At 45.7% G+C, this 25,847-nt stretch overlaps 1 protein-coding gene across 1 annotated transcript in view; it reads right to left on the bottom strand.

Moving 5' to 3' along the window:
* Nucleotides 1-385: 385 nt before the first annotated feature.
* Nucleotides 386-25,847, bottom strand: part of Pcp4 (Purkinje cell protein 4) — a 59,467-nt gene continuing 34,005 nt past the window's right edge. The window contains exon 3 of the mRNA XM_041673283.1: nt 386-785. Coding sequence (XP_041529217.1) covers nt 658-785 — 128 coding nt within the window. The 3' untranslated portion in view covers nt 386-657. The remainder of the gene's footprint in view (nt 786-25,847) is intronic.

Here is a 25,847-nt window from a genome sequence, read left to right on the forward strand (position 1 = left end):
ACAGGTACAAAAATGGCCCTGGTGGCTTGAGGCAACTCTTTGTAGATCTAAAATGCACTTGCTGAGCGCATGTGGGTGACATTCTAGCCACAGATGCACGGCCCTCCCATAACCTTGTGGGTTATAAACTCTGAATCTCGGACAGTCGAGGGGACAGACTATTCTTCCATGCTAAGAAAATCCAGCCACACCCTGTTGGCAGTTAGCACCCTATTAACAAGACAGGCATTGCCAGGTTGAGGATGAATAACTCCACCGTCACAAGTCACTTGGTTACACCTCTAAGCTTGAAGAATACAAGAGACGCCAGGCTGGTAGTTGCCTTTAACCTTAGGAACACTTTCCCGGCCTCGTCTAATGGGAAAAATAAAGGCGGACACGTGAGTCACTCATCTCACCTCCTTTTTATTACAACATCAAGGAAAAGAGTTGCAGAGGAATTGTAATGGAGAGAACCTGATTAAGCTACTCACAATTTCATTGTGTACACCTTCCTATAGGGGCATAAATACTATGGGTTTCTGTACATGCATGTCAGGTTTGCAGCGGGGTGTATGCTGTGCGGATGACGCCTCTCTAGGGTCTTGTTCTTTTCGTCTCTTGATGGATGGTGGTTGAACTTGGTGTCTTCGGATTGCCTAGGAAGCAGCTTCCCCACTAAGACTGTGATCCGGCCTTTTTCTTCTGGAATTTTCTGAACTGAGACTGAATGGCCACAGCCGCACGCTCTGTCTCTGGTGCATCCATGTCGATGTCAAATTCTTCTTGGACTTTCTTCTGCCCATCTGCATCACAAAACAAAACAAAACAGAGATATCAGGTGACCACCTAGCTGAAAACAGAAGCACAGGCAGCAGTCTAGATGTGTGAGGCTGGTGGCCTACCACAGTGTACCCTCAGGTACTCGTTCACCTACCCCAAGACAGGGCCCTGTTTGAAAAGCAAAATCCTGGGAAGCATGGTGGAAAGTTCCAGACACTCGGAATCTGCAGAGCTCTGACTATCTGAACTCCACCCTTGGGCAGGAGGGTGAAAGTCACTGACACGGTCTTGACAGTTTCTGTAATGCTAGCTGAGGGTCACCGTGTTCAGAGCTGGCAGGATGATGTTTTAGATCCTCGTGTTGCTAGTGAATTTGCTCATTGTTTTCCAGGCTCCAGCAGTGGTAATATTCATAACTAAATGACGCTATTTGACCATCGCCATAAGATATCACACTTCCATAAATCATACAGTGTGATCCTGCAAGGCAAGTTGGGTGGCGTGTCTATTAAGGCAGAGATGCCAGATGGCTCACACTGACAAGCCAGTACTAAGTGACAACTTAAGGTGATGGTGCCTTTGTGCTGGGAACTTCCTAAGAGGGGATCAGAAGTAAAAATAAGTAAGCAAAATCCTCTTGCCAGAGAAAGGAGAGGGGGCATCTTTTTATATACTCCAACCCAATGAAGGCTGGACATTGGACTCATCAAAAGAATCATTTCTTGTTGTTTTTGAATATAGACACTAGGGCCCCAGCCCAGACTCAGGGAGACTGTAAGCAGAGACAGCTTGTTCATTTCCCAGCTACCCAGACCCCAAATAATCACACAGAAACTGTATTAATTACAGCATTTCTTGACCTATTAGCTTAGGCTTTTTATCAACTAACTCTTACATCTTAAATTAACCCATTACTATTATTCTGTGTATTTTACCATGAGGTTCGTGGTTTACTGGTAAGGTTGTTGGGTATCTGTCTCCTTTGGCATCTCCCTGACTCCACCTTCTTTTCTCTATCTCTGCTTGGAATTCCCACCTTATTCTATTCTGTGCTGCCATAGTGCCGAAGCTGCTTCTTTATTAACCAATAAAACACATTCACGGCATACACAGGAGAATCCCACATCAGGTGACTTCTTAGGTAGTTGAATGGAAGTTGCCCATAAGGGCCAGATTGCTCATTTGTTAATCCTAGGAAAAGGCCAGGTTGTTATTCCTTTTTAAAAGAAAGTTAAGTTGAGACAAAAATTCTTAACTACAGAGAAGGTAGTCAAAAGGAACTAAGGTTAATGCAAGCTAGAGTGTTGATTGCCTTGGTGGGTTACTTAGTCTAGGGTTAGTAACCCACCTAGCAGTTCAGTTATTCCAGGGTCCTAGAGAGGCACTGTCTGTAAGATATGAGCTGAGAGAGAAGAAGGAGGCCATGCTAAGTTTGTCAGAGCCTCCATTTATTAGAGATGGGGTACAGCTTATATAAGGTAAGGAGTTGGGGGTGGGCACAGGAGCCTGGGCTCTTGCTGCGTGGTTCACGTTGGTCACATGGTCCTCGTTGGTCACGTAGGCAGGAGGTTATCTTCGGTCAGGTCACTGTAGGCCAAGAAGTCATGAGTTTACACACCTAGATCTTTAGATAGTTTGGAATGTGGGGTGGGTTCCGCGAACAGATAGCTCTCCATAAACAGCCAATTTGGGTGTGGGGTAGGCTCTGTCAATAGAACGATTCCTAACACAATTAAGGGTGTGGAGTTCTCTGCAGATTCCCCAGGGTGATGGTTCCTGTAATAATCCTAGGAGGAAATTGGCTCCTGACACTAGAGACAGCAGCAGCTCCCACCTTCCCTGAACCTATGCAAAAGCCTCCCTACCACTCCGGACTTGCATATGGAGCAGAGAGACTAACTAGATAAAACAGAGTGTGAAGGGGAGGAGATAATAGAAATGACAGATGATAAATATAGATAATAGATAAATAATAGATATATAGAAAATAGGTAAGATAGATTATCGATAGAAAGATGACAGCTAGATAGGTAGATGGAAGATAGATGGGTGATAGATGACAGATAGATGATAGATAGATATAGATGATAGATAGATAGATAGATAGATAGATAGATGATAGATAGAGATAGAGATAGATAGATAGATAGATAGATAGATAGATAGATGACAGGTAATGACAGATAGACAGACAGTAGGTAGTAGATAGATGATTGATGAGAGATATGCAGGAGAACCCACACTTGTTTCACATGCCATTGGCATGACATTTCCATTGCAGATCCTTAAGCAGGCTCCTCTCAATTTTCTTAGAGACTAAGCAGGTTCTGCCTAGAGCAGTCCGGGCACTCTTCCATCTGGGAGCGAGTGATCTGCCTCTGGCCTTGTAAGCCTTGTTAGTGTGATGGGTTTGTGACCTAAATCAATTCACTTTTCTTTTTAACTCACTGCCATGACTGCAGGAGCTGAGACTTAAGAGTGCATTGTACAGGAAATATTGAGGGGCATCCTTCACGATCCATGTGGCAGAGAAGATGGTGGAAGGCTTTGGCTACATTCCTCAGGGTCAAGGAGTCATTGGCATATTGATCCACACTGCAGTGAATATGGAGGGCAGGGCCACAGGAAATACAGGAATTGCCTGCAACCCAAGCAGATGATGAGAAATATGAAATTAAACTAAAAGATAAGAATGACAGATATGCAGGAATCCTAACTCTGGACTAACGTTGACACTGTCTGCCTCTGTTCTGTGAGTTGCTATTTCTCACAAGAGTATTATATGTCAGATCCTTCCCTCCAAGAGGAGACCCGACATCCATTGCAAAGTCATGGCAATGGGGGAAATTAGTTGCAGCTCAAGGGAGGTTGGGAGAGTTTTTTTTTTTTTCAGATTAAAAATGTTTCTGCAGCCCACCGATTTTGAAAGCCTGATCCATCTTCTCTCTTTTGTAATAATGGGGAAAAACAATAATTTTATGTTTTGACAAATGATAAATGAAGATACAGAGAAATAGGTATACTTAGGGAATCCAAGATGCAGCAGTAGGACAGGTCATAAAAATCAATTTTACAATTACATCTTAAACTAATATCTCCCACCAAAAGTGATTTATTGATCCCACCCACATCTGAGAAATATTACAATGCTTTCCAAAGCAACTTCTGATATTTAAGGGCTTGTCACTTTCTGTTTACTTCAGAGCCTTGCCTTCCCTCAGGGCAAGTCTACATTGTCACAGAAGAAGTCATGAGTTTCATGTACCAGGGACCAGAGTGATGGAAAGAAAAGGAGGAAGACAGACAGTTCATCCGATCTGAGAGCAAAGAGTTGGTACCAGTGAAGGTTTTGCAATGGTTGGATGGGGTTCTGACAGCCAGGACAGGCCAGCTCTGAGAACCAATCAGCAACAGCAGAGAGGGCCACAGAAGTTGGGGAGTATCACACCTGGGTCCCATCTCCAGAGCCTCTTCCATCTTTGGAACCTCCCAAGGTCCCCTTTGAGTGTCCTGAGTGATGATGACAGCTCAGAAGCAGGGTGACTCTGAGGAGAACCTCCCTTCATGCCAGAGCAGAACTTAGGGCTCACTCTGTTTTTGCTTTTGATGTCATAGACTCTCTCAATATTGTAGACAGGAAGGCCAAAGACCCTAGGGTTTGTTTCTACATATATGATATTCATTGAAAACACACTATATGTGTGCGTGTACACATACACACACGCACATGCCTGCATTGTAACCCCCTGTAGCCTTTATTATCCATCATTAATTCCATTACTCTAATTCTTTCTTTCCATCCCTGGTTTGTCTTTATTGCCACCCCCTTTTCCAGGGTGTGAGCCTGGGAAGGAAGGGGCTCTTTTTATCTTGTTCCAGCAGCTCTCCTAAGGCCTGACACCAAATGGGTGTTCAATTAGCAGCTGCTGGTTGTGAACAACTCTATCAAGTGAGCACACACTTCTAGCGTGAGGTCTAAGACACTAGCATGCCCTCCAATAGGTAATTTCTATTGGCCAGTGGATCCTCATTCTCACCTCCCACCTCTATCATGGATTCACAATGGGTCTCTAAGGAAGTGTGGCTAAGAAGTGTGTGGTTAAAGCCACGGTGGGGCCACCAGAAGTGCACGATTCACAGATGATGGAAGATGTAAAGACAGGGATGTGGCCACGGGAGGATGGCATAGGAAGGACCTCAGAGAAGAGGTAGAGAAAACCGGGTACAGCCATGCAGACACAGATACCCAAAGAAGGATCAAGAAGGCATGGGTGTTACCTCCCATCACTGACCTGAGGGCCTGGGACCTGGAAGAGGGTACAGCAGAGAAGGCCTGGGTGAGGATAAAGCAGTCTAATCATCCCCGCTGATAAGGGGAACTGTGTGCTGATTTCTCAACTCTACCCCATGCTAGACACTGGCTGCCACTGTCATCTGGCTAGAGAATAAACAAAACACATGCATTTGTTCCCTCAGTGCCCTTAGCTCTCCACACCAGTCAGACCCTCTTGGGGGGCACTAGGGATGTGGAGCTCAGAGTAAGATTAGGGGATGCTTCATTTGCTGTGACCCAGGGGAAGGTTTTTTAACTGCCTTGGTTCTTGGTTTTCCTTTTTGTTAAAATATAGACATGAAATGATTTCTTTTTCTACCCTCCAGTGTCACGGAGTGATGAACGGCTAATCCCTCCAAACCGAGAAATTTCCCCAGGAAGGAGGCAGGGAGACTCAGAAACCAGTGCAGATCACAAAGCTCACCAGGCCCCTCCCCAAACTTATAACGGCAGAAAACAGTTTCTAGGGCAGGAAGGCTCTTCCATGGAGCTGTCTGGCAGGAATATGGTTTTCATGGGTTGTCACTCACGCTGAGTGGGCTTTTTGATGATGCAGCTGCCTCTGAGTCACCCATGCTGCTGTATGCAAGCCCTCATGCATGCCTCTGCAGCAAATGCAGGAGACGCTGGTTGACAAAGCTACACTTGGGTGGACATGTTTTCTTTGGTCTGTCTTTGTGGTCCTGGGGTGAACAGATGCTCATTTGCATCTTCCCGTGTAAGATTACCACACAACAGAAGTTTAGATCAGAGTGACATTAAGGATTGTCTCTATCCCCCGTTACCCCAAGGTAGGTCTGTAGCTAACACAGCTCTGGATTTCCTTTTTTGAACTGGAAGTCAAATCACTTCCTTCCCTGGCTACCAGCTGTGCAGATCAAACCTTATTCCAAGTTAAACTGTAATGTAGAAAGCCTTTGGCTATATGTGCCCAGGGATGCAGGGGCAGAGAGAGAGGGTACAGGCAAGCAGGAGGCATTTAAGCCCTGGGGTCTCTGCATCTACTTACTGGTGTGATTCACAGGTTACTTGTGCACTAATTCAGAGAAAAACAGACATGTGCCATCATGGATGCTTCATGGTCAGCCTAGGCAGCTAAGTATGTCTAGCTTGCTACAGAAATGCCCCAGCTGTGTGATTCGAACTACGGAAAACATATTCAAAACACAGTCGGTAAAGGACCAACCATTCGTGCCACCCAGCGCTGGTCACAACTCACAGGCCAGGGGATATAGAGAGACTGGACACTGCAGAGGGGCCCACCCCAGCCACCATAGCTAGGAGGACCTTGAATGGCAGGGGTCTCTCTGGACAGCTGTTCTTTCCATGAGAGGGTGGTATGTCTGTTTTAGCATCAAGTACAAAGTGCCATCGTGCTTCCCACCTGGCAGCGCAACCCTCTCCTTTTATCTCTATTGACTGTCTCATAAAGATATCTGAAGGTCTGGATCCGGTCTGGGTGGACCCTACCTGACACTTTTATTTAGGATTCTGATGCCTGAATTGGAAATACCCTACACGAGTCACCTCCAAAGGTGGCTTTTTATCACTCCGAACTAGCAGTATTTTTCCACAACACTCCAGCCTAGGATTGCACAGACATTATTTGGAGTTCTGGAAGAATGTCATTTCCTTCTGCATGGGTAATAAAATGCTGAATCTGATCACAGAGTGGTCATGAGTAAGGGCATGTCCACACCACTCAGCAGACTCTGTGTAAAAGTTCGCAGCTCCATCAGAGAATGAAAGCAGCACTGACTTCCTGGCCATTTGCTCAAGAAAACAAAGGCTCCCATAGCCACAATGTCTCCTGTGAGCAATGGACCATGATCCCCACCAACCCCACAGACTTCTACTCTTGAGTTTATCACTTAGAAGACCTTGTCTCACAGGAAGTAGAAATCAAAATTTACCAGGCTGGACAACTGACATTAACTATTACAACATCTACCTGGGCATTATCTATCTACCTATGGTCTGTCTATCTGTCTGTCTGTCTGTCTGTCTGTCTGTCTATCTATCTCCAATTTCTGTCATTTATTTATTTTGTCTATTTGTCTGTCCATGTGCCCATTAATTCAGCCATTTGTCCATCATTCCATCCATCCATCACTTCACCTATCTGTCCATCCATCCACCCACCCACCCACCATTCCATTCATTTATCTTTCTATCCATTCGTCCATCTGTCTTTCCATCTATCTATTCATCATTTATCCATCATATATCTGTCTACCTATCACAATGCATGTCCTCTCTTCCTCTCTCTTTCATATGGGGACAATAGGGACACACACATACAGACTGACAGACACACAGACCAAAGAACATAAAGCTTGGAAAATGACCCCAGCCAATTAAGCCTTTCCCTCTAAATAGAGACTTTATCAAACTAGCACAACATGTCACAGAAACCTGCAAATGTCACAAGCGTCATGAAGAAACTACTCTCCCTGAGTGCCAGGATGTCTTGTGCTTCTGTTCTACCCTCTAAGGTCCACTTAGAAAGTAACAGTCCCAGTCAGCTTTATACTTCACTCCACCACAGATATTTCTGATGCTGCTTTCCTGAAATGCAGCTTCATCTTGCAGAAATCCGGGCAGGTAGTAGCTCTGCAAATGTGTCTGGCCTTGTCATGGCAGCATTCCAGTAACCCTGTCAAAAGACCACATTCTAGCCAGAGTCTTTGTTTATTGGTCCTAAACTAGGTTCTCCCTCATGTGTTTCCATGGGTTTTCTTATATAAACCTTTTGATGGCGAAGGAAAGAAAGGCAATCTCATTTACAAAGTTACGGAACTGCTACCAACTGCAGAAAATCCCAAGCGTATCTCAAGCCTCTGGTAGTGTTATGAAGACTCACAGCTCAGCTTGCACACTTGGATTCTAACAGACATCAAGCCTGGTGTGGCAGTGGCGGTCCTTAGGTCTGCCCATCTACCGTCAACTGGACTGGATGAGTACCCTATGTTAGTCGGGTCACTGTGGCAGAATACCACAGTTAAGACGTGTTTCCTGTCATCTGGAGAAACCTGAAACAGGTATCAGCAAGGCTCGTTTCTCCTGGGTCCTCTCTTTTAGCCTTCAGAGAGCTGCCTTCCCACAGTGTCCCTGGATGGTAAAGAGTATCCCTGTGACTGCACACTTACAGTCTCCTTCCTACAGGACCCAGTCCTGCCGATGACCATTCACCCTAGTGGCCTCGATGAGTGCTAGTCACCTCCTTACAGATTCTGTCCCCACATGTAGTCACATTTTAAGGTACAAGAGGTCAGTGCTTCAAACTGAGCTGTGGGAGAGAATCACAACCCAGCCTATGACGATCCCTCACCTGACTCTGGGATTAATGGGTTTTCAAGCCCCTCTGATATGTGGTTTCTACATATGCACATGCTACCATGGGGAATGTTTGCTGTTCCCGTTGTACAAAGATTGGAGATAACCATGTGTCTAGCCCACCATCACCTGGTGAGTGCATTCCAAACCCAGGTTTACTCTACATTGTGTGGGTATGTGGCAATGCCGCACTATTTCTGCTCCATGGATGTAGGCCAGGATGATGGACTCCTGCATATGGTAATTAGCATAGCTCTGGGAGAAATCACAACCTCAGAGCTCCCAATCTGAACACACGATTCAACCAATCAGCCTGCAAACGTCTACCAGGCTGACCAGGTGCGGTTTGCCCGGATTTATTATCTCCTAGCAGTGGGTACACAATGAGCTGTCGCTGTTCTGAGGACTGGAGTGTAGCAGAGAACACACTCGGGTTCCTGATTCCCAGAGGAGAGCAGAAAATAGATAAATATGCTCATTAAAAAGTAGAATTTTAGAGCGTTCCAGAATCAGAGCAAGGTGCCAATCCAGACAGGGAACTGTGGTGTATGTGTGTGTGTGTGTCTATGTCTGTGCGTGTGTGCCTATGTGTGCATCTATGCGTTTGTATATTATGTCTCTGTGTGTGTATGTTTGTGATGTATGTGCGGGGTGTAGGAGTATGGTGTGTGTGTGTGTGTGTGTGTGTATGGTTTTCATGTGTGGGATGTGGGAGGTGGGCAGTATGTGTGTATGGTGTGTGTGTTCATGGTGAGTGTGCATGGTTTGTGTGGTGGGGTATAGGGGGTGGGGGTGTGTTTGTGGGATATGTATATGGTGTATGATGTGTGTGTATGTGTGGTGTGTGGTATGTGGTATGTGTGTGTATATGATGTGGTGTATGTGTATCATATGTGTGTGTGAGAGAGAGAGATGGCTTATCAGGTAAGCCACCAGAAAGGGATGAGGGGACAGTCCAATCCCCTCCCAAGGAAGAGAAGCACCAGCAAAATTCTCCATGGCTTAGAAATGACAATTTAGTGAGCTGTAACCCATCCCTGCAGTCACAATCTAAGTAGCAGACTTCAAATAAGAACATTAATTCCTTAGAAATTAACAGCTGTGAAAAGTCACCCAGAGCATGGCAGAGCTCTTCCGAGATCCCACCCTAGCTCAAGGAAGAATGAGGAGTTTGAAATAGAGCAGAATTCAAAAGTATATTGTGAGATGGGGTATATGGGGCACAGAGGTGGAGCAAGGCTTAGTATATTCAAGACCCCAAGTTTGATGCCTACACAAACACACACATACACACACGCACACACACACATACCCCATATTCACCCCTGACCTTCAGAAAAAAAACCTCTTGAATGCTTTGTTTCTAGGTTTATGATAACATGATTTCACCATCTCCTGGTGCTAGCAGCAAGTCATGAACGCACAGTTTTCAGTTTTAACGCACCCACCTCCACGTATATGCACACACACGCATGTTAACACACCCCACACTGCATACACCCCATGTATATGCACACACATCATGGAAAGGCTTCCATTTACATAATCACAGCTCTCCGCAGTTTGAGCTTTATTTGACAGAAACTAATTACCTCCTAAGGCCTAATCCTGTAGATCAGAAGTCGGTACATAAGCAGTAAATTGGGATATAATTGTCCTGAGTAGGAGTTTCCCTTCGCTGGGAGTCGCAGCACATAGCGTACTATAAAAGGACTGAAATCTTAGCACTGCATAAGGAAATAACAGGAATTTAACTTAAGCATACCCTGCAAGCGGGGTATGTGAATACCAGGGTTCACGGGATGCCCAGCATCTTTCAAACTATAATATTAACTCGAAAGAATTAGTCTATGACTTGTGTTGCCCTTGATACAATTAAGCAAGTCCACACAGAGCAGTTGGGGGATCTGAGCTGAATCCACACCTCTCTCTTACCAAAGCCTTAGGGAACACAGTGTGGGTTCCTTTCTGAGGACCCAAACCTTACCCTTGGGATAGTGAAAGTCAAAATGACAAAGAAAACACACAGGAATTGGGAGCTTTAATTCCTTAAGCCTTGAAATGGATGAAGACATACTCAGACAGTAAGACAGCCAGTTTGGAGAAGATAAAGCCACCTTCTTCCTCAAAACCGAGACTAATAATAAGAAATTTATGCACATAAGGGGATTACAGAGCTCACACTGAACTCTGAGTACTGTATTTTATGAAGTCCCCATTTTAAAAAAACGACAAAATGTTCTTAAAAGCTGAAAATAGGGCACACAGAGATCCAAAGTGTCCCTTTGGTGAGGCAATGAGAAAGGGCCATTCCCCAGCTGAGCAGGAGGTGTGATCACAAGCCACAGAGCCCCTGCTGGCCCCTGCAGCCACCTCTGTGTTTACTGCACGGGGGCAGCTGGTGTGAACGATTGCGATTTCCTGGTCTCTGCAGCGAGCCGAGACTAGTGTGCAAGGTCGAGCATCAGCCACAACAGGCAGGTGACTTCCTGCTCTGTGGTTTTCCGTAGATCACACAAAAGCAGGGTCCCCATTCCTCAAGCTCCCCACTTCCCAGGAGAGCCCCTTTTTGTACTTGCAGCTTTTCCTGAGGGAGAGTAATTCTTTGTCCTAAAATAGAGGTACCCTGAGACCTGCTGTCCAGTGCTGAGTGGCTTGGCTTTTGGAGGATGAGGAGCCTAATTTGGTCATGTGAAAAGGACAGTTTACTCTGGGCTTCCCGTGACCACCATCTCATGGAGCTGTATCTGGCTTACGTAACCTCGCCTACCCCATCCACAATGGTGTGTGTGCTCTTATCTAACCAAGTGTGTGCAACTATAGAGGCACTGATTGAAAAGAAAGATCACAGGATCGCATGTCCCTCAAGTCCAGTCCCCCAAAATCCAATCTACACATCACTCAAAAATAATTTTGCACTTGAAAGGCAAAACTCATTTCTAATCATGCTCATTTTTCAGATCTGACAGGACAAAATAACACCCAATGGTGTGCGGGCTTTAGACACAAACATTGATTGTCCACACACACCCCACCCTTAGAACTTGAAGCCCAGCTCGGGTTTCAGACAAAGTGGGTTTCCCTTGATGCTGCTGCCTTCTTGGCTTGTAGATGCCCTTCCTGGGTCCCCAGAGAGCCAGGCCACTGGATGCTCCATGTCCTGATCTCTTCTTGAAAGCATACATCCCACCAGAGTTTATCCCAACCACACTTTTCAAGAGCTTGTCACCAGGCAGTCATACTCTGAAGTGACAGAGATTAAAGCTCCTGCCTCTATATTTAGGACACAGTATTCGTCAAAACTATTCCTTTGTTTAGAAGAAAGCAACAGCTACAGTCATGCACACAGAAGTAGCGTGGCCAGGAAAGAAAGGGTGGTCTGTACATGCTCTGAGGTCCCTCCCTATATGGGAAAATGATATGAACAGGAATCTGGGTTGGGTTCATACAGGGACAAGGACTGAGTGAGTGTACATTGCTTTAACCAGGCAGACTGGATCACTACTATTAGGGACGACAGCTGGCTGGCTCATCTAGTGTGTTCTCCTTTGCTTTCCTCCCTGCACTGAGGAAGCTGAACTAGGAGAATCAATTCCTGGGAACTCTGCTGAGCAGGTCAGTTTCAGCCAGTGTGTGCACTGCCGGAACACAAGATAGAAGGAGAATACAGGCCTCAGGTAGAGGCCAAAAATGTGAGAACCCCACTACAGCCAGCGCTAAGATCCTGATGTAGGGGGTTTCCCTGAGGAAGCACAGGGGCGCCTTGTTTATTGTCCTTTGTCTAGTGCTCTGAGTTAGGATGCCTTAGGAGCCATAAAGGCTCCTGCTAGATGACCCATCACTTGGATGACCCTCGCTCTGCCCCACCCAGGAAGCTTCTCTGTTTCCTAGAAGTCCTGTGATGTGTGTGTGTGCCCTGCCATGAAGCACTTCCTAAGGTAACTTGCAATGCTGGCCCCTCTGATCTTACCCTCGCCTCCGGCATCAGGGACGGGAGGACAGAAACATCATTACATAAAGAAGTGGTCTGTGCTTTGACTGGAGAGACTGCAAGGAGAAAGAAGATGCCAGAACCTTTAGGGGTGAAGGGGAGAGCATCCTGAGAGTGTCCCTCCCCTTGGAGCATATGGAATGAATTGAAGTCCCTTCTCTACAGATGTAAACCAAGGAGATGGAGGACCACAGAACAGAGGTACCTCCCTTCCATCCTTCACCCTCCATCAGCACCCCACCCTGCACAGCCTTCCCCATAAGACAGCAGCCAGGACAAAAGTGCTCAAGAACCTCAGGGGCAGGTGCATGTTGTGACATCTGCTAAAGCCTCTGTTTATTCTCTTTTCTTAGATACAAAAAGTTGAATTGGAGACTGAGTGTGTGCTTATCCAGAAGAGAGCTTCTAGCATCCCGACCACGGGGTATGGATGTACAACTATGTTCTCGCTGATACCATATGAACAGGAAAATTTCTCCTTGTATCCTTTTCCCCACCGCCCCTGCCTTATGCTGACTGGACTATGAATGCAATGGCCAATGTTGGGCAGCCATGTTAGACCACAGAGGGGAGAGTTCTTAACCTGAGGAAGAAAGAACAGTTGTAGAGACTCTCAGTGCCCCTTGGAAGATACTGACCTCCAGACGCCCTTTGATGAGAGAAGAATAATCTTGCTTATTATTTAAGCTGTTAATTGGGCTTTCAGCTTCCATTGGTGACCCTCATTTCTCACACATACGTCACAGCCAGCGTGCAACACACCTGGACACCCTGGATTTAAGGTAATAGTGGATACCCAAAGGCACACCACAGTGGGTTATTTTCCCCCCTTGCGTTTTCTTCTTCTGTGTTATCTGCTCACTTTCTGATGTGGGCGGCCACTTCTCCACAGTGTTGGCATTCTAAGTACTTCAGTTTGAGACCAGGCTGAAGGTGCAGCACTATGATCCCAGCTACCCCGGAGGATCAGTTCAAGGACAGTCCAAGCACTTTGACTTTAAGACCTTGTCTAAATGAAAAGCTGTTTTGGAAGGGGCCATAAATACATCTTAGGAGTAGCATCCTTGCCTGGGATTCCGCCCCGAGTGTCAGGCTCTGGGTTCTATCCCGAGTACTGGAACATCTTCCATGATGCTTCATAGAGATATTTCCTTTGCATCTATACCCTTTGCCAGCCACCAGCTGCAGGCAAGGCCCCCTTGGTGTGATCTTCTCCTCTGCAGAGTACAGCAATCCACTTTTCATGTAACAACACATTTTAATCTCTTGAAAGAGCATGGCTCCCCCAGGACTTGACTACGGAAACAGTGGGCAGGGCAGATGCAGCAACTAGGAGGAGGGTTTTCCTACGCTGTCACTGATTCCTTTCTCTCTACTTTGGGTCCCTTTTTAAATCATTTCCACAGCTTTTGAACCATCAGTCTTTCTCCCATCCCTGACCCTCCCAGGTATCAAGTGTTCCTTGTCATACAAACCGCACCTATGTCTTGAGCTCCCGAACTTCCAGATGCGAGCTCGCCCGAGCAGACACCTCCTTTGTTTTCGGTAGGAAGAACAGTCAAATACAATCAAAGCTGCCACACACGTTAAGCCTGAAAAGAGCCTCACTGATGTACACCCCGGAGTCCACCGAGTGTCTGTAACTCTCCCCCATCCTAGTCCACAGACCGCCTGACATGAAAGAGGAAAGGAAGAAATCAGGCAAATAGGATACACGCCCCAGGGCTCAGAAGAAAAAGAGGCTCTGCTCATCAAAATGTTGGAATCAAACCTCAGTATGACAGATAGCATTGCACCCCCCCCCAGCCGGAAGTAGCAGGCAAAACTCAGCCTTTCCTCTCCCTCCCTACCCCCTTCTTTTTGATTAAAATGCTTTCCTAGCAGAGCGAGCTATCCCCGTCATCCTCAGCTGATAATGCCTTTTCCCCTATGGCTTCCACTGCTGCCAAGCCAGGCTCTATCTCATAAGACACCTTTGTCCTGGCTTTCCAGTTCTGTGCCTCTAATCCAGGCAGACAGCTGTTTTCTTTGCATATTGTCAAAGATTGCTGTACTGTCTTTTTTGGATGCAAACAGATGAGCCTGCTGTGTGTGGAATTCGACTTTAGGTGCAAATCTCTAAATGGAATTCTGAAAGAGGACCTGCAAAGCAGTCACAGGCAAGCTCATCAGGACTGAGTGGACTGAGCAGAGGTACCCTTTACCTGGGACGTCACCAGCCTCAAATCTCATGTGCTTTTGAATGCGTTGATGAAGCAGAAGGCAGAAACTGGCACCACTGTGAAGATGTCTGCCCTCTCCGTATATTTTTAAAACAAAAATCATGGATGAATATTTGTGTAATGACACAGAAAGGACAATGATTGGAGTTGGATCAATACTACATGTTTCTATCCATGAGAAGATGTGCGTAAACTACCAGAGATTGTCCTTGGCATCTGAGCATCACACTCTGACCTCCATGCCCACATCTGTGGCCTCCCACTACCCTGCGTCTGAAATGAAGACATCTGACTGCTGTCTGCTTGCATGGAAGGCTGACTCCAGAGCCCAGACAAACACTGGTTCAGGGGTTGGAAAACACTCCTTAGAGATGGTTCACCTGAAGCTTAAGCTTCGTTCTAGTTACCGGGAGTGCAGTAGGCCCAGATGGTATAAAAATGAAGTAGAAATGAAACCTGGGCTTGGGAAATGGTTCAGGAAATGAAGAGCTTACCTTACAGGCATGAAGACCTGTTCTGGATCCCCTGAACACACCCTGAAACAAAAGTCAGGCAAAGTGGTGTGTGCTTGTGATCTTGGGCCAGAGAGGTGGAAACGGGCAGCTCCCTGAGGCCCACTGGCCAATCAGCCTAGCTTACATGCAAGGGGAGGTCTCGGTCAGGGATAGAGGCCCTGTCTCCAAATATATTAAAAACAAAATGTAAGGTAGACAGTGCCACAAAACCTGAGGAATAACACTTAAGGTCATCACTTGGCCTAGACACACACACACACACACACACACACACACACATTCATACTCACACACAGGTACACACATACATATATTATTTATACTAACACACAAAAATAAATACAGTAAACTAAAACCCAAGAAGAAATGAAATGCTACTCCACAAAAGGTGGTCCCTGGGCCTGGGAAAACTGACTGTGTGGTTTCAGAGTTGGCCTTAAGCAGCACCTAACAATGTTCTGATAACCAATTCCAGGAAGCTTCCCCAGGTTGGTGAACTCCGGGCTTCTTTCACATCAGGGCAGGTGGATGAACATGGAGAACCAGCTGCTTCAGCCACCATGCAAGGTAACCAGCAGGCAAGTGCCGCGGAAGCACTCTTACAGACCAAAACAAAAACACGCCCATTTCGGTCCCTTCATGAATTCCAGAAAGAGAGAGAAATTTCCATCATCAGCTGCTAGTTAGTTTTTATTCTCACCTTGACCAAGCCTGGAGTCACATAGGAAGAGGGAAACTCTTGGGGACTGCCCATATCAGTCTGCTCTACGTCCATGGGACGTCTTGATTGATGTTGGTGAGGGTGGTCCAAGCCTACTGTTTGTGGCACCACACCTAGCACACCTAGGAACATGGGCGTGAGCTGTGTAATAAAACCAGCGGAGCATCAGTCAGTGAGTTACCTAGAACCAGCATGTCTCCATGTTTGTTTTTGTTTGCTTGTTTTTTGAGTCAGGTTTAAATGGGCAACTTCCCTCAAGGATGGATTGTGCCTGGAGGTGGTAATCTCTTTCCATGTAGCTTTGGTCGTGGTATCTATCATGATGACAGAAAATAAACTAACATATCAGGCATGTGATCCAACCTATATTCAGAGGTTGGAGAGATGGCACAGAGGTTACTGACTGTTCTTCCAGAGGACCGTGGTTCAATCTCCAGCACCCATGTGGTGGCTCACAACCATCTATGACTCCAGTTCCAAGGGATTTAATGCCTTCTTCTCACCTACATAAATGATGCATGCATGTGGTACACAGACACGCATGTAGGCAAAGCATTCACACAAATAAAATTTAAAAACTTAAACACATATTTTCCAGCTGATTGTTAAAACGCCATCTCTTGAGGCACTGTAATTATCAACAGAGGTAATAGGAGCCTTCCTGCCTAGATCAAAAGTGTGAGAAGTGGGAGAGGACATATTTGGACTGCAGGTGCCCACGGGACAGCAACTGGAACCGGCAAGGGTTGCAATTGAGACAGAATTCTTTAAAAAACACCTGACATTAGTGCATTATAGAATGGAAACATTTCCCAAGAGCGGTTACAGCCCACCTTTCGCAAGAGACATCCTAAGCTGAGCCTAGAAACATACAGTGGGGAATTACATTTCACTCACTGTGAATGACCAGGGTGACCTATGGGGCTGTGTCAAACCCAGACACATAATTGGCAGGATTTTGTGGATTTGTTCAACTCTGAAATGTGTGAACAAAAAGAGTGAAATTTGTATCTCTGTGTGTCTCACGTCTTCTAAGACCTTAGCTTCCTTGCCCACAAGCACATCTAGCTACTAACTTCAAAATTACACTCTGCTCTTTCAGACAGAGCCATAATTTAAGTGTCAATAAAAGGGGCAGATGATAATCTTTCGACAAGTAATTCTCACTGGACACCGGAGACCAGAACTGAGGCAGGCAGAGTGTGGCCGCTTCAGGCACATGCTCAGAAGGCTTAGAGCCGAGTGGCATAGCCTTGACTGACAGGGAAAACAGCTTCAAAATTGCAAAAGATAATAGGAATATTCTGGCTGAAAAACAGCAGTAATTTAATCGTAGGTGCTCATATCATCGCCATGGGAGGAGCCCCCTCTATCTGTGATGAGTGGGACTTTGTTGTCTATACCTGAACTCATCTGAATGGTGGTCATGGATCCGCCCTGAAAAACTGGATGCAGACCAGAGTAATGTCCAAGAAAAGGCACCCTTTTACAAATTCAGCAGTCAGCTGCCTGGAAATGCAGTTTTTGCAATAAAAGATCGGATTCTTATGCGTGCTGCCATGGTCTCTGTGAGTTCGTATGGATTCTTATGCGTGTTGTCATGGTTTCTGTGAGTTCGTATGGATACTTATGCGTGTTGTCATGGTTTCTGTGAGTTCGTATGGATACTTATGCGTGTTGTCATGGTCTCTGTGAGTTCGTATGGATACTTATGCGTGTTGTCATGGTCTCTGTGTTCATATGGATTCTTATGTGTGCTGTCATGGTCTCTGTGTTCGTATGGATTCTTATGTGTGCTGTCACGGTCTCTTTGAGTTTGTATGGATTCTCATGCATGCTGTCACGGTCTCTATGAGTTCGTATGAATTCTTATGTGTGCTGTCATGGTCTCTGAGTTCGTATGGATTCTTATGCATGCTGTCATGATCTCTATGAGTTTGTATGTGTACCAGTCCTGTCGTGTATAAAAGGCACCGTCTCCTTAAAGTCTTCCACTGCCTCTCGCTCTTACGATCTTCCTGCCTCTGCTTCCACATGGAACCCTGAACCCTGGTGGAAGAGGTTTACTAAAGACGCCTGTTTATGGCTGAGTGCTGCAGGCCTTCTCACTACCTGCAAGCTGTCTGCTTATGGGTCTCTGTGTTGACCGCCTACCGCAAACAGCTTGTCTGGTGAGGGCTGCGTGATGCATTGACCTATGGGTGGAACAGGAGGTCATTGGGGAGTTGTTCTAGTGCAGGTTTGAGTCAGACAAAATTCCAGCATGGAGAAGAGAAAAGAGTACAAAGTCCCACTCAAGAAGCCCTTTGTGATGGACAGCTGCTAGGGGAGGGTAAAGCGGTTTTCTTCAGTGGAGTGTCACTGGGTTTATCAACACACTCCTGGGCAGGCCCCGTGCTCAGGAAGAGCTGGCCAACACAAAGCAGATGCCATGATAGCAACTGTGTGTGTGTGTGTGTGTGTGTGTGTGTGTGTGAGTGTGTGTGTGTGTGTGTGTGTGTGTGTGTGTGAGAGAGAGAGAGAGAGAGAGAGAGAGAGAGAGAGAGAGAGAGAGAGGTGGGAAAAGAATGCACACATGCTTGAGTGTATGTGTCTGTGTGTGTGCATGTGTATGTGAGTGGTGGGAGTAAGATGCTTGTGTGTGCATGCATGTGTGAGTATGTGTATGTGCATGTGTGTGCATGCATGAGTGTGTGTGCGTGTGTGTGCACGCACCTGTGTGTGGTGTGAGTGATGGTAGAAGAATAAAATTTAGACCAAATTCTCCCATTTTCCCATTTTTGATAAATTGCTTACAAACTATTTGTCATTGTGTCTTCACTGACAGCCCCAGCTCGGCATTCCCTATCCCCCACTTCTTTCCCCTCCACTGCGTCTGCCATGTCTCTTCTTGGGCTCATATCTAACATTCCTTTGATGCATGAAAAAGAAAAATAAAGAAAATTCAGGAGCTGGGAAATGGCTCAGCAGCTAGAGTACTTGCCACACTTGCAAGACAACCAGAATTAAGATGACCAGAACCCAGATAAAATGCTTTGTGGGTGTAGAGGCTCCTCTATAGTGAGCCTTGGAAGTTAGAATCAGGATCCCCTTGGTAAGCTGGCTAGTTAGACCAACCTTGGCACTGAGATCTAAGCTTGAGACCTGAGCTTGATTGGTGGAGGGGAACTGAGGAAGGTTTCTGACATCAACCTGGAGTCTCCACATGCACATATACATGCATGCACACACGCATGTCACCATACATAAAACATAGATACACATATGAATGCATGCATATATCACACACATGGATACATGAAAAGAAGGAAAGGAGAATTAAAATATTCTAGAGTGTTCTGGGAAAGACGAAAGCCAGTCACAAACTCATAAAGTATCACAATGAGAAAGGAGACAACATTGTCCCCCTCTGAAGACAATGAAGACCAAAGGGACGCAATGGTCTATCATGGGGGGATCCAGAACAAGTTCAGTGGCATGGCATGGCAGGGACAAAGGAAGCTTTGGATTCTGACACATGATCTCTTTGGGTGCCAATCAAGAGTCAGATACAGTGGTCTGGCCAGGCCTCAGAGCAAGCAGGCTCAGCCTGCTATAGTCAGGGTAATAACCAAAGGAGGAAAGAGGGAGTTGAGAGCCATCTGCTGAAATGTACCTGCACCGGAGAGGAGGCGACAGTATGGTGAGAGCAAACCCATGGACGGACTAGAAGAGGTCTGAACATTTGTCCCTGAGAAAGTCTTAGGAAATGGTTACAGAGCTCAGAGAAGCCAGGGCTCTGGCAGAGACCAGCAGGTGCCTGATAATCAGCAAAGATAACATCAAAGCCATCTCATCGTCATAGCTCACTACAAAAATCCCTTCTGTTTTATGGACTGGTGAGAAATTGCACCTTGCTGAGCACTTATCAATTCAAACTGCCAACGGGTTTATGTCCACACTGATACATGGCAACCCGAAGTCCAAGAAATTGCCAGCTAACTGTGGTCCGAACACGTTGTGATGCTGTGTGGTGGGGGTGGGCTCTGTTGACGCACATAGAGCCTTCCTGGAGACAAGTGGCTCTGTAAGATGGCTGGGATGGAAGGGCTGGAACAAAAATCACTCTGCTCCCATCAGCATTAGCTGCAAAGAAATATCTCTGACATCTGAGGAGCCTGTTTCCTAAATGAATGCCAGAGCATGGTTCAATTTTCAGTTATCAGTGGCGTCTGCAACGGTAGAATGATAGGGAGGGGAGAATGTGCTTAGGAACAGAGAAGAGGCAGTCGTCACACACAAAGCCACCACTGGGCATACATGCAACATAGCCTCAGACTGTTAAGACTGTTTTCTAAATACCAGCACAGGGCATACATGCAACATAGCCTCAGACTGTTAGGACTGTTTTCTAAATACCAGCACAGGGCACACATGCAACATAACCTCAGACTGCTAGGACTGTTTTCAGCTAATCTATGGTCCTCGCAGATCTCAACAAAAAAGGGGAAAGTTTGCCTGACAGGAAAATCAGGTCCAGACTCCAAAGGAACCTCAAGAGTTCCTAAGAAGCAGCTCATATTTAGTTACTGGGAGGAAGGTAACTTCCAAGGGAAATATAACCTTGTGTGCTCGTGTGTGAGGTATATGTGTGGATGCAAGCACGCACATGTGGAATATGTGTGGATGCATGCACACACATGTGGAAGACAGTATATTATTTGAGGTGGGGTCTCTTTGGCTCCAGACTTAAGAAATAGGACAGACCAGCTTACAAGTGAATCCCCCAAACCCTCCGGTCTCCACTGCCCAGGGCTAAGAAAAAAGTGAGTGCCACCAAGCTTGGCTTTTTTCCTTTTTTACATGGGTTCAGGGAATGGAAGTCAGGCCTTCATGATTGCAAGGCAAGTATTTTAGTGACTGGGCTCTCACCTGGGAAATACAATGTCTTAAACCTCACTAAATGAAATCTAGCAATGTGCAAATAATGAGTCATTTTATTAATTATCATAGTGATAATGCCCAAAAAGATGTGATAGAAAAAAAATCACCCCAAACAGTCTACCATGAGCAGAGGACTGTGCAAAGTTGGAGAGATTTGAACACCTATCTGCAGAGGAACAAATAGCGAAAGACAGAACTGCAATAACAATACTAATAAACCTTCAAATTAATGACGGGAAAAATCAAGTTAATAAATTGCTCATTTTCAGTTCACTGACCACCTCTGTCACTGTTTGAAACTTCAAGACATCGTTTATAATAAAAGAGGTCCTATTCCTTCTTTTCTCACCACGGTATAGAAAAACACAATTCTTAGCATCATGGTGAGGAGGAGGGACCAGGTTAAAAGCAGATACGGTTGATTAACAGAGAACTGTGGCCATTTATTGTGCCTTTAAGCTGCAGATCTTTCAGTTTAATGAGAAGTTTAAATCAAGGTTTCAAAACTGAAGCAGCCAAGAAGGACTCGAAGGAGAGCAGATGGCTCCTCTATCCTCCCCAGCAAGGTCAAGGCCAATGTTAACATCCCTTCCCTTAGCAGCAGACTGGGAGAGATGAATGCTGAATACACCCTTGCTCAGCCTTGTGCACAGGAGGCTTTGCACAGGAGGCATGGTAGTATTCACTGCAGCAGCCAATGGTGCCCCTCCCACTTCCTTGTGGGCCAGCACAGCTTACCCACAGATCCCTGCAGCAGGAGCAGGCTATGCTCTCTCTCAGCCCATGGAAGGCAGCTCTCCTAGAAGCCTGTGGTATGCTGATTGTGGGCCCCTGCCACAGATACTGAGTTCTCTAGGCATACATGGGGTTTGGTCGCTGTGGTCCTCAGTCACAGATGTCTAGAAGCTGCTCTTCTTTTCCTCCAGGCTCTGAGGAACCTGACCTGCTGGGGCAATGTTTCTCAGATGCCTGGGATCCACTAGGGTCTGTTGTTTGGGCTACCTTGCTCCTCTGTTCCTGCATAATCCCTGCATAAGTGGGGATGGGAGCTCAACAGGAATGCTAGGAATGCTCCGTCATCTGCACAGCCACAGATGAATGCCCTTGGGACAGCAAGATGTGGCCTTGCAAAAAAAACCTTTCTTTAAGTGTATCAGGCCAGCCAGGAATATCATAGAGTTCAAACGGAAGGATGTCAGTCAGGCCTGGACCGGCTGCACCTGCTTTTGTGCTTTATTTGTGTATAGATAATATCTATAATCATCCCTGTTTTTATAGATATTATTGTAATGAATTCACCAATTGCAAACATCATGCAGCACACACGGTGCACACGCATACACTCAGGCACTTATACACACTCATTAAATAATGTTAAAGAAACATCACGCAAGTAGATTAATGTAGTCTATTAACACGCCCATTCCCAACCCCAAACATCTCAATAAGCTTTTCATGGTTTGAAAAGCCACTCAGAAACCATAGAACTTTACCAAGATTTCATATTTTCATGATCAAGCATATATTTATATGCACTTATCCACAAAAAAGAGAGAGAAAACATGACAGAGCTAAAAGTAGAAAAGCAATTAGCTCTATGTCCTCCTCAGACTTTTGTGTTCTTTGCCTGCATTCAGCCTTGCTCATCACCTGATAACCCTCTTTGTCACCTTTCTAAATTTTATACTAGACCCATGCCTGCTGCGAGAGCTCCTTCCACTCCCTCAGCCAATAGCATTTAAGATACCAGCCCACTTGGGTGTTGTCTTTTTGGCTTGAAAAAGCAGTGTTTAAAAAAAAAAAAAGAGGGGGAGCGCAGGGCAGAAGTGCATTGTGGGAAACTAAGCATGGACCCTGGGCCCACACAGCCATTCCTGTGTCCTCTCTTCCCTGGCTCTCCAACCCTCTCTCTCTTCCTCCTGACAGTGGCTCTAAGGTGTTGGTTGGGTTTTCTAGTTGGTGGCCCTAGCTGTTGTCAGAAAACCTCTTTATTCTCTTCCTTCCCTCTAACCTGGAGCTGCCACACACACTAGAATGCCTGGTAAAATTTTGATTTCAGGTGTAAAATGTTTTTGGTTGAACTATATCCCCAACACTGCATGATATGCATCCTAAAAATGTTTTTTTAAGTTTATCTGAAATTGAACATTGGGTGAACATGCTGTACCTTGATTTGCTAAATCCTGTAACCCCACACATCTCTGCGGTGTTGCAGTGGTGCCACTGTTCCCAGAGTCCTGGTAAACACCCCTAACACACCACAAAATCTCATGGCAAGTCTTAGATGGCACACTCTCTCCTCTGTGTTTCTCTCGGCTCTGCCACACACCTTTTCAGATAGTCCCTTCATAGCAGAGGTACTTCAGAGTATCCATTCAGAGTTCCCAGTGTTCTTCTGGGACCACAACAGGTATATTTTCCATTACAGATTGCTCATACACACACACACACACACACACAAACACACACATACCTACACAACAAACACACACACATACACACACAAACACATACACATACAAACACACACATACCTACACACACACACACACACGGCTACCTTACAATATTTCATCACCAGCTCTGATTAGAGTGTAGTACACAGTAGACAAGAGAATATTGAATGGACGGATAGATGAATGAATAAATGAAGAAAGTAAAAGAAGAGAAGGAAAGATACACAAGGAGAGGGGAAGAGAGGGAAGGATGCATAAGAAGAGACAGGGAGAAGAAAAGAGAAAGGTTGAAGGGCAGTGAGGAATGGAAGGGAGGGGAGAGGGGAGGAGATGAGAGAAGCAAAGTGGCCCATCTGAAGCCCTCTTCATCATGGCTCTTCATCAATGACTGAGATAGCCATGAACAAATGATTTTTATACATGTGGCCATTCTATATGGCTAGCCTAGGCCTCCTCAAAGCCTGGAGGTCCAAGGAAGCTGCCTTTCTTATATAGCAGCTGGCTTTTTCCGTGGATGACCCCCAAACAGGAAAGCAGACGCTGCCAATAGTGAAGCTGAACATCACTTTGTGATGTGGCATCCACTTTGCTAGCTTCTCAGGGTCTGATGAATTGTGTAGCTCACCCAGATGCAAAGTTTGCTGGGTGGTAATTGGTAGCCATCTTTAATCCACCACAAGGTGTGATCCAAGCAAGAAATCAAATAAAGACACAACCAGCACCTTCAGGGATCCAGCAGTCTCGGCCAAGCTCATTAAAATAAAAATAGCAGTCAGGCTTCTGCGCCTCATTTGGGAAATTAATGAGAACCCAATTAATATTTCCTTCCATTTTCCTTGATTTGGTGTTTTCCTATGCTGAATGCGTTTCTGTTCTGTGAGCTTTTCAGTTTCTTCTGGGAAAGCTCTTGTCTGAGTAGCATTCGATTCTGGCTTAGGAGCCACTTGTACCTCTCCAGGGAGAGTTCTCTGAGGGCGGCAGGAATGATGTGTGGGGATCAACTTGACCCTGAGCTCTGCAAGCACCAGGCTGTATTGCGAGTGTTTTGTCTATCTAGGTGTGATCAATAGCCAAAGAATTAGCATCCAAACTTGAAGTTCAGTGATCCTCTCTGCTTTCTCAAGTTTATTGGCAACCCTCTGTACTCTTTCCAGTCACCCAGTCAAGCCTGGGTGTGCCTACCAACTCCACCATTGCAATAAGTGTGTGTGTGAATGTGTGTGTGGTATTATATATATATATATAATCATGTTTGTATGTCTATGTGTATGGCATGTGTATCTCACAAGTGTGTGGCAGCTGCACATGCATGTCTGCACACATGTATATGGAGGTCAGAGGTCAATGTCTGCTGTCTTTCTCCGTTACTCTCCACCTTATATTTTGGAGACAGGGTGTCTCAACAAACTTGGAACCAACCAATTCGGCCATGCTAGCAAACCCTAAGGATTTCCCTGTCTCTGCCTCAGTGCGGGGGTTAAAGGCACACGCTGCAACACCTAGCTTTGACATGGATACTCCGCCTCCAAACTCAGGTCTTCATACATGTGTGGTAAGCATCTTACTGGCTGAACCATCTCCTCAGTCTCTTGCTTGATTCTATTTATTTATTTATTTTGTTTGATTGTTGAGCTCACTTGGTGATGTTTTGCACGGTCTAGGAAGATACACAAGGGTCCAAAGTGAATTTCAGGGTTTGGGTTTATCGAGCTGCACACTTTGGTGCAGTTTTCTGCATGAATGATAAATCATTTTTACCACCCATTTAACTTCATTGAGTTAGTTGTTAACGCCTAGAAATTTGTCGTTATGTTGAATTAAGGTAGCAACTTAGCAGTGACACAATGAAAATAAATTCTGACATGATCATTGTGTGATTGCTTTTTCAAAAATAAAGTTTAGATATTATGTCCATCGTGGGCTGGCCTCATGAGCAGACAGCCAGGCTCTGAAAAGCCCTCCACCCAGAGGATGTGGTTTGATGTTCTGCTTAATCATTTTAAACAAGGACAAATTTCCATGCCTCACTGAGACCTATGGTGAATGTCACTGGCCTGGTCCTTCGTGAACAACAGAGAGGGAAAGAGGGGTGGTAAGCAGAGCAAGCAGGAATAAGCTTGCTGAGGTTGTTCCTACCAGAATTGGAGCCTGGGTGGACTTGCAGGACATTCAAGACAAAGCCTGCTCTATGTCTCCCATGGGTTCTGCAATAACCATAAGAACTATGTGGACACCTGCACACCCCTGCCACCTACAAGACAAAGTCATGGTGCTGGGGCCAGCCCACTGGACTCGATTTTAGCAGAGTGCCAAAGACTCCACCATCTCATTTTGAAGTGATTCTTAAAAACATGATTGACACACAACTTGGTTCTCAGCCTGCCTAAATCTAATGAAAACTGGTCACTTTCTGAGTCAGGAAAACCCCCTTTTAGGGGAGAATAAGATTGTAGAAATTGAAATATCATTTCTTGATCGGATAGAGTAAATATTGAGCCTAGTCTTCCTGATTAATTAATATTGATCAGAAACTGACTTGTTACTCCTTGTGAAAGCTATAGAAGCTAATCACTTAGTTGAGAGAAATT

Source organism: Microtus oregoni, unplaced genomic scaffold, assembly GCF_018167655.1.
Source record: "Microtus oregoni isolate MIOR12 unplaced genomic scaffold, Mior012 000023F_ref0000262, whole genome shotgun sequence".
Classification (NCBI taxonomy): domain Eukaryota; kingdom Metazoa; phylum Chordata; class Mammalia; order Rodentia; family Cricetidae; genus Microtus; species Microtus oregoni.